Here is a 21359-nt window from a genome sequence, read left to right as displayed (position 1 = left end):
TATGCTTTTAAGCATGTTTTTTCAGAGAAGAATACTTTTAAAATTTCGGAACCGACCCCATTATATTACAACTAGTCGCACAAGCAGAGCATATTTGTCATTTATTGTAATACATCAAATGTTGTGCAATGTGCAGTCAATCATTTAATTAGTTTATAATTTAATTACTTGCAACTAGTTATTAGTGTGTATCTAGAAGGAAAATGTGATGCAATTTCCCTCGCTGTGTAGATAAGATAGAATACTTTTTTTTTAAACCGTCAAAGAGAAATGGTGCATTAATTTAGTGAATGCCACTTTAACGCCATGTAGTTAGTAAGATCGATAAAAAAAATAAATGAATTCTGTAAAAGTTGTTTTGCTGCCGGTACAGTCTTGATGTACGGAAAACAACTTGTTCTCGTAAACGAAAAAAAATCGACAGTAGGATGCGAAATGATTTGTCGTCTTCAAAAGAAATAATAAATAATGCTAAGTTAACGGTGAAAACTAAACAAATAACACTTCATTTTGCATATGTGCTCAAAGATTCACGAAGAAGAAAGTAAAACGTTTATGAAAAGTTCGTTAGAACTACACTGGTGTGCAAAAATTAAGGACGAGACGGTTTTTTTCAATATAACTTTGTACAAAAGCTTTCCAAATCAACACATTTAATACCGTAAGATCCCCAATACGTAAGGACATGTGTAATGTAAGCAACACTTACTAAAAGAGAAATCAGAGGGATAAAAGGAAGCTTTATTGAAAAAGTAGCAGGGAGCACAATGCGACTGAAGGCCGAAACATCCCTGTGATGGGTGTCCAGCAAGAAACATCCGGTCTTTAGTAGGGGATATGATCTCCCCCGACTGCTAGACAGGTTTCACAGTGTCTGCCCATGCTGAGAATGAGGGTGTCAATGAGTTGTTGAGACATTGCTGCCCATTCGTCTTGCAGCGCCAATCGAAGCTCCCGAATCGTTACTGGTGGTAAGGTACAAGCTGCCAAGCGTCTGCCTAGAAAATCCCATACATGCTCGATGGGATTGAGATCCGGAGATCGTGCCGGCCAATCCATACGTTCAATATCCTCACTCTCTAAGAGCTGTTCGGCAGCTACTGTGCGATGACATGGTGCATTGTCGTCCATGAAAAGTAACTGCGGACTAATAGCGCCTCTAAAAAGACGCACATATGGAAGAAGAATCTCGTTACAAGAACGGATCCCGTTGACTGAACCTGCGTCGAAGATGTGAAGGTCTGTACGACTACCAAGCATGATGCCTCCCCAAACGAGAACATCGCGACCTCCATACCTGTCCCTTTCAATGATGTTCGAGGGATGATTGCGGCTACCCCGCTCTCTCCAGATGAGTATGCGATGAGAATCGCTACTCAGACTGAATCTGCTCTCATCTGTAAAGAGTACTCGTCCCCATTCATTGTCTCTCCAATTCCGGTGTTCCCGGCACCACAGAGAACGCCTTCTCCGATGGGCAGGCGTTAGAGGTACACACCGTATAGGGCGTCGTGCAAACAGACCACCACCGTACAGTCTTCTGGCCACGGTAAAACGCGATATCGGTCGTCCAGTCGCCTGTGTCGTGTGTCTAGCGATTTCTCCCGCTGTCTGCCGCCTGTTTCTTCTGGCCTGTAAGACAATATACTGGTCATCTGCGGGTGTGGTTCCTCGTGGACGACCACTACTGAACCCCCGGATAGCTGTTCCTGAAGTTTGAAATTGTCTCAAAAGTCGTGAAACGATGCTGTGAGCAATTCCGAACTCTGCAGCCACATTTGTCACACTGCGGCCTTCCTCAAACTTCCCAATGATTCGACCTCGGGTAAAAGCATCCAGATGTCGTCTAACAGATTGATTATTCGAAATTTCTCGCTAAGGCAGCAACTCGGTTTGATTTTAACTGCTATACGGTGTGCTATCTCTTTGCCAGAAATACTGATCTTACACCGATAACATGCTTTATAGTACTCAGACACTCCCCCATTACGTCTGCCTGCATATCTGCACATGTGCTGCCGTACATCACCTTACTTAATCTCCTGATTGGTCTTTCTGTCCGGTTTGCCTCTTCGTTCAGCTGATATGCTAATTTTTCGACTTCGTCCTTAATTTTTGCACACTAGTGTATAATGAGGATTAGGATTTTTTTTTTTTTTTTGATATTATTGGCGCAAAAATGTTTTACGGGAAGTAGTTCTTACCTGTCATTTAGTACTCGGCACAATTTCAAGGTATTCAAGTCGTAGACTTTGATCTTTCTGTTTAATCCGCCTAAAGCAATAGTTTTACCATCGTAGTTCCAAGCATTGACCAATATTGATGTTTTCTCTTCAATAGGCAAAATGAGATTTTCTCCGTCAATGTCCCACACAATTGATATCCCGTCAGAATCTAAAACGTCAGTTTTTTTTTATTTGATTAAATAAGAATTTGAGTAATTGAAAACTTTAAGTTAAAATGAAGCACGTACCACATTTTGAAATATGCTTGATGAATGGAACTATTAGATGGTGTTTTAATAGGATTTAGAATAACAAATTTCAGTGATTACGTGATTTTTTCTATGACTAACTTTAAGATGGTAAACTGCGAAATTTTTGAGATTCACCGTCATTACTAAACTTTATTTTGGCAATCTATCTCAGATAAATCAGGGGTGCTCACTGAGGGAGAGGGAGTGGCTATGACGCAGACAGCGCCATTGAAACTTTTAGGGGAGATATCGAGGGAGGAGAGTTTTGATCTCATTTGGGGAGGGGGGAGTCCCGCTCTGGGGGGGGGGGGGTTCTGTAGCATTTGTGGGTGCGCGCCATTGTCCTCCGGTTGGGTGAGCCCCTGAATAAATGATAACATCATTACTTGAACGTGATTGAATGAAGATGACTAGAGTAGATTGTGTCAATGATCTTCATTAATTAAGTGAACGTTATTGATTAAGGATTGTTTGTTTTATTCATTGAACGTGATTGATTTATTACATGAACGAATGAATGAATGAACGAAAAAAACGTGTTTGATTGAACAAACGTGATTGACTGAAAAATTGAACTTGAATGATTGAGTTAAAGAACGTGACTGATTAATGGATTGAACGGACGTGATTGAATGAATGAACGTTTTGCATTGTTGGCAAACTAGAAAACGGTTGCCTGATCAAAACGAAGACGGAGTTTAAGGATTGATCGGGCTTCTGAACTAGGCATTTTTTCTGCTATCATGGTGAAACTAAATTACTTGTTTAACTAAATCTACGAAAAACACCATCGTTGAAAAGCTATTAGGCTTGAGTTTAGACCTCTCAACTTACCAAATGGTTAAATTATTGTGCTCAGAACAGCTTTCCTGTTGAGATTTTAAAAAAAACCCTAATGCATTTTTTCAAGTTACTTTTTATAATGAGGAGTCAACTCTTTTGAACTCAACCAGCTAAAAGTAGACTCATTCTGTTTCAGTCAGTCTAGAACAGTGGTTCCCAAACTACGACCACGAAACATCCTTATGGCCCGTCGCTTTGTTTGATGTTACAAATCGAAATGCACAATTAATAACAATGTTACAAATTTGGAGCCAAATATTCAGAAAAGGGTTTCTGAAAAACAGATGCATTTAATAAAAAGAGCATAGTAATGATAACAATTGACCAATGTTTTTTTTTTTTTAATTTTCTTTCTTTTTCCATATTTTCCCACATTATTAAGAAAATTTTCAGATATTTTGAAATTTTATGTTTAGGCATTGAGAAACAAAAGGGGGCATAAGTGGACATTTTCAAGTTTCGAGTAAAACGTGTTTAAAGATAAGGTCCTTGGTAGGATTTCATTGAAATTCTTTCCTAAATCATGCTATTATGACAGAATATACCAGGGCTATTAGTACTATCTTTTGCCCCAAGATAGAGGAGAGGTTCAGCAACCATTTGTACTGGTTATCTTCAAATTTTTAATTTTGCCATTTACATCCCGTTGTTTCTCACTGCCTCATATGTGCTCTGGCCCCTGAGAATCATTTAGTTATGAGGTGCGGCAATCGAGTAGAAAAAGATTGGGTCCTACTGGTCTAGCATACCTGTATAAGTTCGCACAGCTGATGACGACCAGAATATTAACTGCGTAGTAAATTTACAACTACTTCTCAACATTCTGCCTTTTATTTATCAGGTGTTTCAAAGCTGTCTGTAAAGAGTCCTCAAAAATAGAATCATTCCCGATGATCTTCACTTCAACCCTATGATCGCCTTCAAAATGCTCATCTTGATCATAGGGATCATAAGGAGAGAAGGGAGCAAAGCCAAACCTCTGTGCTTACAAGTGAATTGAAGAGTCCTTAAGAGAGATTTCTAGGACAAAAATTAGTCAATATGCCTTTTTATACGTATAGACAGCAATTTTCCAAATTTGGAAGCTCTACCTTATGCATGGGATAAAATTGGAGTAGCGGGGGAGGGGGGGGTTGAACTGGAAGTCATAGAAACTCACTGGGGAAAAATAATGTAAAAAAGGTTCACTTAAAAGTTGGGTAAAAAAAAAATTTTGCAAAGCAACACAAAATAATGATGCTGAAGTGAACTTATAATGCTCTCTTTATTTATCGACGCTCTGATATCGTCATGCATTCGCTTATTAAGAAATGTCTTTCGGAAAGGATCGTATTGTGACCCATGAACATTATGCACTTTCTTTATCAACATTTCTTATCCAAACTTATTGGCCAATCAGGCAAAGACGTTCCCCCCTCCCCCACACACACTTATATATACGCATTTTCCAAAGATGGTCGAATTGTATCCACAATTCTATCGGTCGTCGGCTTGCGGGTGAAAATCTGACAAAATGAAAAAATCGAAGATTTTCACGAATAAAATAGGAATCATAAAGTAGTGTCTATAAAACACCTTGAATACAGAAAAAAATAATAAAGAGCCGTTCTGTAACTTTCAACTAAACGGGTTTATGACAATTATACTGCCGTGGGTAGGTAAAGGGCAGCATCTGCATAAATGAGATTTCGAGACATTTGAAGAAACGCGTTTTGGATTCATTGCTAGCAATTGGGAAATGTCGGTAAATAGACGTTTTTTTTTCTCTCGCCTTTTTTTAAAGCGGAAACTAAATAAGCAAGCTTCCACAGTAAAACTACAATAGATGACAAAAATGCAAAAAAAAAAAAAGAAAAGAAAAGAAAAATTTGCAGCTACTTCCTTTTGCCTGCACACGGCAGTATAGTCGGGACAAGCCTAACCAGGTAGCATCGTAACGTTGTAACGCTATGCTGTGATTAGAATCTGCGTAGCCTTCACAATGCTGCCAGGTTTTGTTTGCCTTGACTATTGCAGAAGGTTTTTTTTTTGAGCAATTACATTGCTTATTGTTCTCATTTGACTGTTTTGGCGTTTTTTGATTTTATTTTCAGCCCGCCTCCCTCTGCTGCACCATCTTCAACCTCACGATGCTGCTTCTCTAGCGAAAACAGTCTCCAGGTTGCGTCCATATCCTACACTTATACGCATACATGCATACCTACACACCTACACACACACTCATGCCTGCACACAGACACACACGCACACGTGATTGCGAAAAACATAATTTGAATTCAAGATGTCAAAATTCAAATTAATTTTTATTTTATTTATTTATTTATTTATTTTTTTTTCAGTATTTTACCATCCAAAAGTCAGGGTTAATGCAGAAATTGCAATGAATAAAAACAGTTCTGCACGTCTATTTACTTACAAGAAGCTAGTAATGTTGGGTAATAATCATCAAATGTGTACTCAAACGCTGATAAACATGTTACAGGGTTTTCTCTTGTTCTTGAAAATGTTTGAATGATTTCAAGTGTATCTGTTTTCCGTACCTAAAAATAAAAGAAATCCAATTATTAAAGTTGCAGATTTTGCTCTTTGTCTAAGTTCCATGCAGGTTTACGTGAAAACAAAATTTCATCTGAATCATCTCATTACTTCTTGAGACATACATTCGATGGTAACGAACAAATGTATAAGCTGCTCGAAAAACAAGTATATAACCTTCACATTGTAGGTACTTCATTTGGCGCTTTTTTTATCTTGGTGATTATTTTTACTTCCTTTTACAAAAAAGGAAGTATTGTATTCGCGAAAAAATTTTCACTCAAAAATCGCCCTTAATTTCCATTTTGCTCACCCCCAAATGAATGTTGAGTTTTTTTTTTCGATTCGACCACATGCGGAAAAGTGCCTAAGAATGTATAGACACGCGAAATATCCATTTTGACCATCACCGAGGTAATTACAACGACTTTTCTCGTGACGTCTGTATGTATGTGCGTAAGTGTGTATGTGCGTATGTGCGTATGTGCGTATGTGCGTATGTATCTCGCATAACTCAAAAATGGTATGTCCTAGAAAGTTGAAATTTGGTACATAGACTCGTAGTGGGGTCTAGTTGTGCACCTCCTATTTTGGTTGCATTCGGGTGTTTCTAAAGGGGTCTTTTGCACCTTTTTGGGGGGAAATCATTGTTAATTTCGATGCAAACTCAAGTGGTGTTATAATTTGGCGGTCACTTGGCGATATATCGCCAGTCTTTTGGTTGCCAAGTTTTGTCGCCAACTTGGCGAAAAATTTGGCGATTTTTTTTTTTTTAAATCTGCTTTCAATGTGGCCATTGCTAGTGATATTTAAAGAGTTAGAGAGAGAATCCCATTAAAATTGCAATAATAGGGAAATAGCATTAAATTGGTGTAAAAGGAAGTCATGTGATGCACACATCAGCTCGTTTATTTTTTTCATTGGCGCTATTGTTACATGCAAACTTCTGTTAGCAATACTTGATTTTGTCTTTTTAATGAAGTTTTACAAACTCAAAACTGAAAGTTTCATTAAAATGAATCGTCCATGGCGATAAATGAATCCATTTTTTAATTTAGCGCATTCCACATTATGGTAATTTCCCTAATTTTAGCCTGAATTGGAAAAAAAATATGCCAAAGTCTCAGTTATCTCAGTTATTCATCCCGCCAAGTTTTGGGGGCATTTGGATATTTGGGGCTTTGGCGTAGTCGCCAAATTTTTGGGGAATAATCGTTTCATTATGGCAATGTTAAGCGAACCGAACCAAAGCGCTTCAGGGTTGGCGAGCAGCATGGAAAAATAATCATATCATAGAACCTGCTAAGTTAGAGAATAAAAATTCCTCTCCTGAAATAATCCTTAATACTTCAATTTTACATTTTAATGGAACTATTCTTGCTCGTTAGTGACTTATTTTTGTTTATATACTTCAGTACTGATTGAGGCATTTCTGAAATCTTTTGATGGCTTTATTTGATAAGTTAGCAGATTTATTTTCATTTTAATGTAACTTTTGACCTTATTTAACGCCTAATTTTTCTAAAAAATTACATCTTAAATTTTAAATTTCAGCAATATGATTTTGGCATCGTTTGACCAGCAGATAAAAGCTTTGTTTTGAAGTTAGGTGAAAAGTTTTAAAACCCCGCTAAGTATTCCATATAATGAATGATATTCACCCTAAACCCTAGTTACATAAATCTTCCCGAGCTTTGGCTCTCTTTTCAATTTAAAAACACTTTCGGGGGATATTTCGATAATTGGGAATCTGGCGATCTTTCTTCATTGGCATCTGCAAATCTAAACAAAGAGATCGGAAACATCTATTCACATAGGGGAACTATAAATCAGCAGGGTTACCAAAATAAAATAGGGAAGTTTTCGATTTTTCAATTTTATTTTTATATGATAGAGTAACATGTATGAACATCATAGGTGAAAAAATTTTTGCGATACGATAAGTAGTCTTTTTTAAATTAATTTTTAAAGTTCAAGCGCTTGTGACGTCAAATTGCATAGGAAGTGACGTCATGCGCTCTTCCGAATGGGGGAGAAGCCGAAGGTCGCGCATTCGACTTCGAAGACGAACGTAAAAGTCTTATCTCCTCGCATTTAACTCCTCGCGTTTCTGGAATATTAAACCTCTCATCCTCTCGGAAATATTCGAATATCATCATTGATGTTACATGAGGAAGATTATTTAGATTGTGCTTTAACGAATCCGGTCTCTCTAGTGTGTTCAAAAGGATTATTGAATTTCTAAAAAATAAAAATATCAGCGCGCTCAAAATGTCCCTTGCGAAAACAAGGGATCTTCGGCGGAAGGCTGCCCATTCGCGCCCTGTGACGTAGGCTCGTGACGTTTCAGAAGAGCGCACTTCTGCGCATGGATTTTTAAAATTTCATTAAAAATCAACCACGGTGTTTTAAAATTCGGCGATGGTGAATTTTTTAGTTTTGAGGGTCAATTAACAATATCCAATAGCCAAAATATGAACATTTAATAGGTTGCAACTTCCCTATTATTTACGCCAAAAACGAAACAACCACTCCAGATTCCCAATTATCGAAATATCCCCCACTTTCGCCCCAGTTATCACGTCTCCGTCTTGGCTGACCTACAAGTTAATGAAAATTCCATGAAAATAAAGTACCTCAATAGCTCCATCTGTCCACCCGAGTGCAAAAATCTTGCTCTGAGGAAATACAGCACAGCATAACGGTGGGGAACTGCTTTCACTGTTTAGTAGAAATTCAGATGAAAAAGCAAGTTAACTAATTAACTATAAGCTATGGCATGTCGAATAAGTCTAGTATTATTTGATGCTTTTTACTTACATTTTAGATACAGTTTTCACATTTCCGGTATATACAGGTATTTTCTCTTTTCGCCGCAGGAATGTTGGTTGAATAGAAACGTGTTTAGCTGTTTGATTTTTCGCCATGCTGTATAAAAGGTATTTCAATTAACTTATAAACAACTCACTGTGGGGCAAACCTAAAGTGACAGCAAAGTGCAGATACTAATCACAGCATTATGACGTTGCCAGGTTAAGTCTATGATCTATGATCTGCTATGCATCCACCAATCAATGCCAACTTTTCAAAGTTTGTTTATTTTTGATTGATCGTCGCCCATTTTGACCGCAAGATGCGCTGAACGGAACCCTGCATCCACCAGTCAATGGCAACCGTAGACTAATAATAAGAGTAGACCGAGCTATGGCAACCCTTTTGCTGCTCACAAACCAAGTCATGTGACTGGTGTTTATCATAGCAACGGAGGGCATTGACCCTAGAGCCGCTATATAGATAGGCCGATAGCGTCAGTTTAGCCATTTTGGATCGGATTCTTCATTGTTGCGGAGCTAAGGTTACCACAGCAAAGTTTAGTGTTTCACCAAATTTTGCAGTAAATAATATTTTATTTAATAAACTATTCATGTGTGTGCAGCTAATAATCGCTCGCAGTGAACAATCATCAAACGCGACAAAGACAAAGAAGTATCATCTTCCTCTTTTGATAACACTGGCAAACAAAGGTTTTGTTACATGAAATATTTATAGTGTTCTTATGGTCACAATGAAAATGTTGTTCCATTAAGAATTGATAAATATCAAATTCAACATCGGGGAAATGACTGCTTACAACTAAGAACTACAAAATTTGCATTAATTTTTAACGTTTAGTAATGCTTCTTGAATTCTCATTCCTTTCTACGTGGACCAGAATATCCACAAAATTCAAAAAATTAATTTTAAAAGAATAAAACAAAAAAGTAATGCAAACAAACAAAAATTACTAGGCTTATTAGCATTTTCTACGCTACGGCGTGTGTTCGTTTTACTTTTTTCGTCCGCCATTAGACAATAGTTGCAATGCCCCTATAGTTTGTTGGAGTTGCGAATAGAAAGCCCGATCACTGGTTTCGTCACGTGACCGAAAGAAGCTGACTCAGAGGAAATTTCCCGATGGAAATAGCTTTAATTTATGTCTTTTAATATACTAAAGCTATTATCTTGAGAACAATAGTACACCATGCCCATAACATATTAACATTGATGAAAGGAGAAATCAAAAGTTTATTTTCTACGTTAACGCTCTTTTTTCTTCAAACTGAGCAAATATAAGGAAAGAACGTAGGGAATAACAAGATTACAGTAACCAAAATGTTCAATACATTGTATCATATCCAAATGATTTTCAAGGAGTCTTATTAGATTCGAAAAATAATGTTTTAATTATCAATATCATAACGAAGTAAACAAATGAAGAGTTTAAATTTTAACTATCACAGACTCATATTTAAACAGGAACAATCTAATTTCAATTTTCCCATCCACTAACGTAGAAACGTTCATTTATTTAGCAACGCAATGGCTATCACAATAAAGTATTCTAAAAAAATTTCTAATTGAATATGAAATGCGTTCTGCAAAAATATACGAAAATATACATGGGAATTATGTAAATTATGCGTCAGTATCCACAACACAAAGTAATCAAATGAATATCATGCAAAACAGAAAGCAATATTTAAAAACCTTTCGAATTTTCAAAATTAATTTGAATTCTGAAATTTTGAATTGAAATTATGTTTTTCGCAATTACGAGTTACGACAAGACCCTACTCATTGGTTACTACCCCACTCGCTTGTTTCTAGAAACAGTTCCTGTCCCTCCTCTTGGGCGGTTACGTGTGTATAGTTGTATATGTGTAGGCTTGTGTGTGTGCGTAGACCTGTGTTGGCGTGTGTGTATGTGTGTAAAGGCGCGTGTCTGCATGTGTGTAAAGGCGCGTGTCTGCATGTGTGCAAAGGCGCGTGTCTGCATGTGTGCAAAGGCGCGTGTGTGTATGTGTGTGAGTGTGTATGACGCGTGCGTGTGTCTAGGATATGGACGTTACCGACCAGGAGCAGTGGCAACCGGGGCACAGTGCTCAGGACCAGAGGAGTCGCGCCGGAGCCGCAACTGCAGAGGGCAGTGGGGTTGAAAAAGGAACCGGACATCAAGGACGGTCAAATGAAATCAATTAGCTATCATGATTGTTCAAAAATGTTAGTTCTGAGTCAAATATTTTCTTAGTGTTTACTCTTAACTGGAGACATAAGTTTCATCTTTGTCAATCAACGGAAACAAGTTTTTATCTTTATTCTAACAAATTTTCGTGAATTTACTAGCTGCATTCTATTAAAATTATTGAAATACGAACTCTGCTGTAATGTAGCATTCGAGGGAGAAAAAAAAAGGCAAATAATTCAAAACTTAATTTGAGATTGGCGCTCGCGTTGGCGAGTGCTGAGAGCGTTAAACAGCCAAATAAGGGTTTCACTAGGCCGTTTTCTAGTACGTCATTACTCATTTAAGGTAACCGCTGATGTGGCCTTCTTGTAGGTAGTGATGGTTATTGTTCTGTATAAGCACGAGCAGCATTTTCTCGCCACAGGCATTTCAGTAAAAAAAAATAAAAAAGTCTTCACACATTTTAAACTGTTATTTTTTTCATGTTGTATAGACTCTGAACAACTGAAAAAAAAAAAAAAATAGATATTTGTCACACACACACAAAAAAAAAAAAAGCTCTAAAAATTGAATGTCTTCTGTTTTGTGGGAATGACCCATTTGGCTCATTCTTCAAAAAGTGCAACTTTTCTGTCACATTCCTTTTACAGTAAAAACTTTAAGGAACACTTCATTTAACAATGTTTTTTAATTTCATCAAAAATATATCAATTTAAACCTGCCAACAATTTTTCAATAAAATTTTTTATTTTTATTTTAATATATTTTTAGTTCACAACATCTGAATTCTCACCTCCTTGGCATGTTACACACCTGGTGTGACTGTTTATGTTGCTTAATAACTTGTTTAATTAAAAGTATACATTTATTTATTAATTATTTCTTTCCCGAGTGTCTCAAATAAGAATTGTTTAAGTATTATTAATTTTTAATCTTGTGTTTTAGTTTGTTTTAGTAGGATAAGGAATTATGTCACATAATAAATTCTCACCTCCGTTACCCAAACACAAAATGCCATGAACAGACGGCAGTAATGATATCACATTTTATTTTCCGTGATACAAGGGATACCTTTGTTATTTTCAGCCATAAAGAAGTTGTGAGATTTTTGTTGAAAAACAAGAAAATATAGATTTTGTTTTAAAAACAAAGTGTCGTTTTTGTGAATTCTCACTTCCGTGAACTGGAATTTTAGGGATGAAAGTTAATGTAAAAAAAAAAAAAGCATTGAACATGTTTTCATATGCTTAACATGTAAAGATTGTAGCAACGAAGGAAAAAAATATTTCCCTGAAAAATGTATCCATTAGGCCTATATTAGTGGAAAATTAGCCACCTCCGTGACAGACCTTATGAATGTCATTATTTCTGAGGTGAAAATAAATGATGGTGGGGAAATACACCAGTTTTAAGCAGTCTACCAAAATTATAAATTGCCAGTTTCTTCTCAATTTTACTAATTTGGAAATACATTAATATTACACTATTTTTTAACACACATTTGAACTAAAAAGGTAACTAAAATTTAAGCCGGACTTTAACTAAGAGAGCTTTAAACATTAAAATAGCTCATTGTTTGCTCAATTAACAAAATTACTTCTTTGACTTTAAATTGGCTTCTATTTTCAAACACTCAGAGTTTTTTTCTTTCTTTCTTTCTTTTCTTTATTTTTTTTTTCTGTTTACGTGAACAAAGTACTTCTTATTTTTTAAAATTTTATTTATGAGAAAAATAATTGGAATTTAGCTGGACCATTGTTTATTGTTACTTCTAGTAGGTAATACTTTCATGTAAGAATGAAAAAAAAAGAAAACAAAACATTTCGAAATTGAAAATTATTTTCCTTCAAAAGTTACCCTTTCTGGAGAATGACCCATATTATCAATGAATGCAAATGCTTTCAAGCATTTTGCAACCGTTTTGTAAACTCAAAATCTGCCAGAAACAACTCAAAAATTTGAATCGGAACTACAGAATGAAGAAATTTTAGTTTGAATTTTCTAAATTTTTCGAGAAAAAAGATTTGTGTTCAAAATGTAAACTCGAAGAACTGATCTTGCTAGGTAATTTGTCGTGCCTAACATCCATTTCAACGCTTTCGTTCCTTAGAGGAGGATATTCTTCCTATGCATCATTAAAGCAAATGAGCAAGCCTAGGGGAACTTGCTTCAATTCAAAACTTCCTATAATATTAATTTTCGTTCTCTTGTTTAGGCCCAAATTCTCAAATATATTCTCTTGTTTCGAATCCTTTATTGGTGGTATAGCAGAAAATTTTGATTCATTAATGATGATAGTAACTAACTGCAATTGATGTGCATTGAATTTTAAAATCATAGTTGACATCTTTTCTGTTTCATTTCATAGATGAGCAATCGGTGTCGTCCCAGTTTCGCCGACACGAAATCCCCCCCCCCCCATCGATTTCATTTTCAATCATACCTTTTGAAAAATTAAAGAGGAGAGGAAATTTGAAATGTGTGTGCGTGTTGGCGAAACTGGGGATAAACCGAATAATCGGTATCATCGATTTCACACGGAATTTGTATAAAAGGCAGCGGGTTTCATACTTGCTCAAAAAAGAAAAGGACGTTATTTCCGACTCCTGTGCTACACACTAAATGTGTCATACCTATCTCTGCTACTAAATTTATGTGAAACAGCCACACCATTTGAAGGTTAGAAGGAATACCCCTCTCCCTGTGACTTTGAGAAATTAATGTGTTATCGATGGACTGTGTTTTTTTGTTGTGTTTCGGAAAAAATTGCATTGGATTCACACCCATTGCCCCTCCCCCCTTCTGTGGAACAATTCAAAGCTGTGAGGGGGGGGGATAAAATGTACGGTGATCCAGCTATGCAGTTCTAGGTTTAAAAAAAAAAAGATTCAAACTTGAAACCAAATGTTTGTGTGTTGTAACTTTCTAATAAATAACTTTAAAACTTGTCAGGTAGCTGGGTGGTACCGTATTTATGTGGCCGGGTTTAATTTCTTAGTTTTTTTTTCTTCTTAAAAACTGTGTTTCAGAAAAACGAAAAACCTCAAACTGATTCGTTAATCTTCCCATTTCTTGCTGAACCAAAAAAGAAAAGAAAAGAATACAAAAACAGAAAGGTCTTGAAAGATATCTATTTTTAGCTTAATAGTTGATTTATTCTTTTCATGTAGAATCCCCCTTTTCACATCCCTTTCTAATAAATTTCAACGTTTTGTTACTTCCTTGTTTGATAGAACAAAATGATTCAATTTTCCTCATCAAATTTGGCTACCGTTAATGCTTCATTGGCGAGGATTTGGCGAGACAGCCGGATCCCTCGCGTTGCTTCTATTCTGGGATTGATAGCGCCTTGTTTGTTGTCGGACCGGTGTGTGCGAAAGAGGGGTGATTCGGAACAAAACAGCCTCAGAGAGAAGGAATAAGAATGTGGACCCAAAATCTTTGTTGGGTTCGCTTTTTTATTGCCGCTTTGTGGACACTGCAAATGGTAACTGCTCAGTGTCCCGAACGCTGTCTGTGTTTTAGGACCACAGTCCGATGCATGTTTTTGCAACTGGACAAAGTGCCAAGGGTACCCCCTGAGACAACTATTCTGTAAGTTATTTCATTTTAATGTTTTTTAAATAATTATCATTACTAATTTCATTTTTGAAAATTGTGAAGTGTGAAATTGAGTTCCTAACCTCAAAAAGATCCTTGTCTCGTCAAAAGAAAATTCGGTTTAAGTTTTACAAAACTGGATGAGAATATTATTCCTATAAGAAAAATATGCAGTTTTGCATACCCTAAATCCAAGGGCGGATACAGACCACTATTTCAGCGTGGGAAGGGAGGCATGGCAAAAAAATCCCCCCCCCCCCGAACGAACCTACGGTTTTAGGCACGAAAAAGTTCTGCACTTGGGGTGTCAATAAAAAGCAACAAATTGGCTAGAAATAAGGTAGCTCATAGGGTACAGGCATTACTCATCGACTTAATTAGCAATGAAATGTAGTATATTTTAAATACTACTTACTTTTAAAAAAAAAGTTAATATAATTGAAAAAATCACTTAAGTTGTTAACATGTTATTCGTAATGTATTCGAATTTGGATAATATTGTCGACGATTTTCGGGGGGAAGGGGGTCATGACCACCATGACCTTTCTTTTACATCCGCCCCTGTCTAAAACTAAATTGGACCAAAGGCATATATTTTTTCACTTTCCTCCTTACATAAAAGATATATATTTCAATTGACTTTTTATGTTCGCCTTGTAGTAAATCTAAATTTTTTTCTTACTCTAATTATTGTGATTATAGTACATCAAATTATACTTAACATGAACCCAAGTACAAATAACATGTCTTTTTGTATACTGGTAACTTTAAAACTGTATTATCATTTAAAATCAATGAAAATTTTAATTCCTAGAATAATTCAATAATGTTTGCAACATTAATATTAAAACGATGATTTAATGCAAATACTAACTCTAAAGCAATCTTAAATTGAGTGGGGTGAAGTTCCCCTAATTTAGGGAGAACACGCTTTTTCTACTAGTATTTGAAAAATATTTCAAATTTTCTTCGTTCTTCCTGCTCTTTTCTTTCTAGACCCAAGGGAGTATCCCCGTCTCCTCCACCCTTCGAACAGCTGTGCTTATAAAATTATAGACTCTAAAATTGAACACCTGTAGGAAAAGTCTCAAAAACTCAGACTATAAATAAACATTTTATTGTACTAAATACTTTCTTTTGATATTCCGCTATGATAGCACAAGGAGAAGAATGACACCTGTTGGCCGGGGGGCCGAGTCTGAAGGGACCCGAGATTTTTAAAATGAGTGGTGAAATATATGTAGGGACGTAGGGGTAAGCAATATTGAGGGGGCCCGTAAAAGTATTTTGTGATGAGCCCAAAATTTCTGTGTACGCCCCTCTATGAGCTACTTTTCACAATCCAGCTTCCTCTCTAAATAAATCAATGATTGAATGGATAAGAATTAGATGAAAAGGAATTTAACTTTTTTATGGGTTGAAGAAAAATCATCTGATTACATATACCTTCACTTAAATTTTGTCGACTGATTTCTGGGCTGGATATAGGAGAGGGGGGGGGGGCAAGTCGTGCAATCGCCCCGGGCAGCAACTTCTGGTGGCGGCAAATTAACATTATTTTTGTGTTTCAGTGAAATTAGATAGATAAATCCCGAAGAAGAGGTAAGGGTGAAAAGTTTTATCCTCGTCTCTGAAAAATCGTAGATCCAGCACTGGAGCACATATCAGTTTCTTTCGTTGAAACTCAATATAAAACTTGAAGGAAGATGGGTGGGGGGGTGGGGGGGGTAGGTTTTAAGATTTACCCCGACTTGGAAAAAATCGAAGATCCGACACTGATTCATCCGGTACAGTCGAACTCGCTTATAACGAGCCCTTATTTAACAAGAATCCGGATTAGTGAGTAAATCAGAAATACTTGGTTAGTGCAATGTTAAATCTATGGGAGCACAACTCGCTTTTAACGAGCAAACTTCGCTTAAAGCGAGCAATATTTCTGTGATTCATAAAACTGCTGTTGACTTCCAGTTAAGCTGATCCTTTTTTGGGAAAATCTTCATTAACATCATTTCGAAATCAACCGAAAGGTAGTGACGAATCATAAATCCTGAGAAGAAATGATTACAGCTACTTTTTTTAATTTGTGGAGCAAAGAAGCATTTAAAAATTATGTATGTGTGAGTATGTTTGTTGACACAAGAAACAGATATTTAGCAGTTCAAAGCAAATTAACCAAATTACTTTAATACTGCACAGAGATTAAAAAGAAGAAAAAAAGCGACTGTGATGAATTTTCATGATTTTTTTCACGAACTCGGTTTTTTTTGCGAGCATTCGGTTATATCGAGTAAATATCATGGTCCCTTAGGGCTCATTATATGCGAGTTCGACTGTTTAACGTAAACCGTTTCTTCACTGTTCATGTAGACTGGTGTTACTTACTCGTTATTAAGGAGTGTTTTTTTTTCTTCCCTCGTTTGACATTTCCCCACTCCACTTATTCAGCTATTAATTTTGTTCCGAAAGAGAAAATTAGTAGCGTTATTTTAGAGACGATTCTCAATGACTTCCATAAGCTTTTTTTCAATTTCTTATCGCTGTCTATAATCTTTACTGCATTCTCCTCTGCCTCGAAGTGACAACATAAAAATTCTTCCACGCTCACTCTTGAAATCCCGTTCTTTGGTAGTTTGGTTGTTGGATGAATGAGGACGCATGTTAGAGACAATTTTTGTTTGAATAATGTGATATACATTTTTCATTTTCACCGTCATTATTTACTTTAGCGTACGTCTGAACTTATCTTCGTAAAAAAAAAGTAAAAGCAATGCGTAATATAAAAAAGAATATTTTAACGTATCTTTCATGACAGAAAAAGTAGTTACATCCAAAATTCGAATTTTTTGAACGTTAAGTTCAAGTTCTGATATATTTATTGCAAAAGAAAAAAGAAACTGAAAACGGTAATATCTTTCCAAAATATCGTTTTGAAACTTTATTTCTAGTTTGAATTTGGGTATTCGCAACTCCAATGACCTATAGGGGCAGACCCCGAAGAGTTCCTATTTTTCCTACTTTTTCCTACTTTTTAGAGCTCTCTCCTTATTTTCCTACTTTTTCCTTTTTTTTCCTACTTTTTCTTTCTTTAGTATGGCATTTCTAATTGTGCATTGATTCTTATTTTTACAATGCCGCATCTATAATTTTCTACATGTTTCAATTTTGAAAAGCAAAAGGAACAAGCGGATCCTGAGCTTTTCATTGACTGACTGCGGTAATTTCTGGAAGGAACGCCGCAGCGCGGCGTTTGCGTGTTTAAAGTTAAATTTTGGTTAGCGACTTTTTTGCCGTTGCAGCGTTTATGATCGACTTTTCTTTTTATCTCCTCCTCCTACTGCTTTAACGAAACAGTAAAGAAATAGATACTGTCACATTCTGATGCAAATATATATTATTTACCCGTCAATTAGAAGCTTTTATTTAAAAAAAAAAAAAAAAAACGGCCAACTTCAAAAAGTACTGGAAAAGCCGTAAATTTCCTATTCGCCAATTTTTTGTTTTGTTGATTACAAGTGAAATGGAGCTCTATTTAAACAGAAAGGCAATGTAAAACCTTAAAAGGAACGTAAGGAAGCAAAAAATGAAAAACCTGTACACTGTACATATTTTATTAATGTTAGTTCAAAATAAAAGCTACAGATAACAGAAATTCGCAAAAACGGACCACTTCAAAAATAATCGAGGAAATTAACTTTTTTCATACATAAATATGATTATTGTTCAATGTTCATTCTAAATCGTAAACATAATTATAAAATCGATGACATTTCATTTTTTTTCCTTTGCAAAGAGTATTTGCAAAAAAAAAAAAAAAAAAACTGCAAAACCTAGATGAGCAAAACGTTTCCGATTTTTCTCCAAAAATCGGAAATCAATTTAAATGCTAGATTCCGTTTTTATTTCTTGACTTTTTTTAAAAGTTGGGGGATAGTGCCACAAGCAAATAATTACGGAATTTTTTCTTCTTTTTCATGGGTATTTTCTACTCTGATAATCCTCTGATCGAGGTGTTGCTTATCATTTTTATGTGCTGATGCGTTTATGGCAATGCGGCATTCCGCACATTTTCTTTAAAAATTTTTTGACAGACTCATACTCTTTTCTGGGTGCGGCAATTATACCGATACGGCGTATCTACTGTAAGTTATTGTACTCAGGGCACCTTATCAATGGAAGGGGGCGAGAAAGAGATCTATGCAGGTATTTCATGCCAGGTGCTCCCCCTCACTCTCAATTTCGTAAACAATTTCCGATTGAATATTTTTGTTGCATGGTGAGGATTGAGAGAAACTACATGCCTTCCCATTTATGCACAGAGAAACATTAGAAACTGATCTCTGTCTTTGATAAAAATGTTATGTTTGCCATCATGTTTTTTTCCGTGACAAAAATGTTGCAACAAGAAGGGGGTAAAAATCATCAAGACAATAAAACAATATTCGTTTTTATTGCTTGATTAAAATTAAAACTGGCCAATCATTTTGATTTTCCCCCCAGGGGTGGCTATCGAAGAATGTATACTGTGAATGCAAATTTTATCTCAAAACAACAAAAACCGCACAAACTCTTGTATAGTTAAGCATTAATTTTCAAAAGCCAGGGAGGGGAGAAATTGACCCCACTGACCCCCATAAATGACGTGCCTGAAACAAAAATTTATGCTGAATGCTAAAAATACATAACATAATACAAGCCCTTCAGTTTACTTATTTCGTGATTTATTTAGTTTTATTATTTTGTTATAAATTTTATGTCCCATATTTAAGAACAAATTTATTTTAGTTCTGCACTTTCAGCCTATTTCCTTTTTTTTTTTTTCAAATTCAAACATTTGCCCTTGCTTATGCAAAAATGCATGTCAGCTGCTGATTATTTTTAACTAAAACTAATTTAATATTTGCTTTGCTTTTTGTATCATAGTTTACGACAACTGGAGCTGAAAGTGTTAGTATTTTCAAATGATAAATGGATGCTCTCGAAGGAATGTTTTCGTTTTTGACAAAACAAAATCTTTAACAAAAATGGTTTTATTGTACCAAAATATAAATTTTATTATTATTACTATTATTATTATTATTTATTTATTTATTTATTTATTTTGAGATTGCCATATTGCATTTTATTCTTTAACCATTAAAAATTTTATTACTGTATTGTTGAAAGGTGTTTCTTTGTTTGGATATTTTTTTCATATTTTTGTAATTTATATCTTTGTTTCCACAAGTTTATTTTTCATACTAGTGATTGTCAGCTCGTTTCTTTCGTTTTGTTTTTGCGGCTCGGTCTTACATTAAATTCCTTTGATACTTGCAAAGTACTGTTGGTTTATTTTTGTGACAGTTTTAAGTCAAAAATACTATTAGTTTATTTTACATTAGAAATAAAATTTACGATAAATTTGTTTCCTCTTGACGTGTGTGTAGTCCTATCTCTTCCTATTTTTTTCCTACTTTTTTAAGTGATTCTTTTCCTACTTTTCCTACTTTTTAAAATTTTCATTCCTTATTTCCTACTTTTCCTACTTTTTAAAATTTTCATTCCTTATTTCCTACTTTTTCGCTCCAAAAAACCACTTCGGGGTCTGTAGGGGGCGCTGCAGCCACTGTCTAATGGCGGATGAAAAAGGTAAAACAAACAAATGCCGTAACTTATAACTTGCTTTGACGCTTAGTGAATGACAATAATTTTTCATCGTGTTTGTGGGAAGCTTTCTCTTCTATTCTTCTGAAATTACATTACATCATAAACTGTCTGAAGCCTGTAATTTACCCCAAAGAAAACACGTGGAATGGAATGTTTTACCTTTTTCTTTAGTATTGTTAATCACCACAAGGTAGCGTATTCGAGCTCTGGAGTTGCGAATTATTTCCTGGGGTGTTTTTTTTTTTTTTTTTTTTTTTTGATAAATGTAATGCTAGATCGTGTAAATCTTATATATTAAAAAAAGTTTCTTGAATGAAATTGTGAAATTTCTTCTGTGGTTGTCACGTTACCAGAAGACCTCATAGTATCTACAGCCTTGAAATTAGATAGAAAATTACTTGGAGAGAACGTTGGCGCGTTTTTTAAAATTTCGATTTTTTTTTGCAATTTTCCTCACTTTTTTTTTTTCTCCTTCCTGACTTTACCAGGGAAAGTTGGCTGAAAAGGGGAAAACTTCAATACTGTAATAATGTTTACAAATTTGCCGAATCGTCAGACGTAGTTTGCCGTTTAAGGAAAATTCTCGGGAGGTCACAGTGACCTCCCATTGGACGTTCCTGACCACGCTATGCAATATGATTATTTAATAACCGTTTAGGCCTTTAGAAGGTGATGCACTGGATATTTGAACAAAATAATGAATTTTATTATGCATTATCTGCTCTGAAATGGTTTTAAAAATAATTTTGAAAGTTATTCCGTGACCAAGTTGAAGTTCAAAATTTGATGTCCTTCGATTCAATTGCCCGTTTGCCCCACTTTCTATGCTCCCTTCGAATTCCAATTGCTACAGATTTATTCTCGATTGAATCACCAAGCTACTGCTTGAATAATGACGACATTTTCTTTTCAATACCACACAAATCTGTCGAATAGGTCAACGAAAAAATTGCAATAATTTTAAACAGGATCTCTCGGCCGTTTGTGCATTGTTCGATATTTTGGTCCCACTCCCTATCTCGGATGATAATTCCCCTCGTCTACCCTTTGGGCTCGTACAGGTAACTAGATATGCCAATGACTCAATGTGTGACCTCCTTTCCCTTTTTTTTCTTTCTTTTTCGTTTTGCAGAAAACGCTTTTTAACACTTTACTGGCTTTCCAGGCTGCTTTTAGAGACGAAATAGGCATTTAGTTTGTTGACGGAAAATTAGTTAATGTTTTTAAAAAAATCACTAAACTCTGGCATTTAAAAAG

At 35.5% G+C, this 21359-nt stretch overlaps 1 protein-coding gene across 1 annotated transcript in view; it reads left to right on the top strand.

Annotated features, from left to right (window-relative positions):
* The first annotated feature begins 14239 nt into the window (after nucleotides 1-14239).
* Nucleotides 14240-21359, top strand: part of LOC129219856 (peroxidasin-like) — a 150358-nt gene continuing 143238 nt past the window's right edge. Inside the window, exon 1 of the mRNA XM_054854166.1 lies at nucleotides 14240-14453. Within this exon, the coding sequence (XP_054710141.1) occupies nucleotides 14284-14453 (170 nt within the window). The 5' untranslated portion in view covers nucleotides 14240-14283. The remainder of the gene's footprint in view (nucleotides 14454-21359) is intronic.

This window comes from Uloborus diversus, chromosome 4 (genome assembly GCF_026930045.1).
Source record: "Uloborus diversus isolate 005 chromosome 4, Udiv.v.3.1, whole genome shotgun sequence".
NCBI classification, from domain to species: domain Eukaryota; kingdom Metazoa; phylum Arthropoda; class Arachnida; order Araneae; family Uloboridae; genus Uloborus; species Uloborus diversus.
The sequence above is the reverse complement of the archived record's forward strand: the minus strand, read 5'-3'. Positions and strand labels throughout refer to the sequence as shown.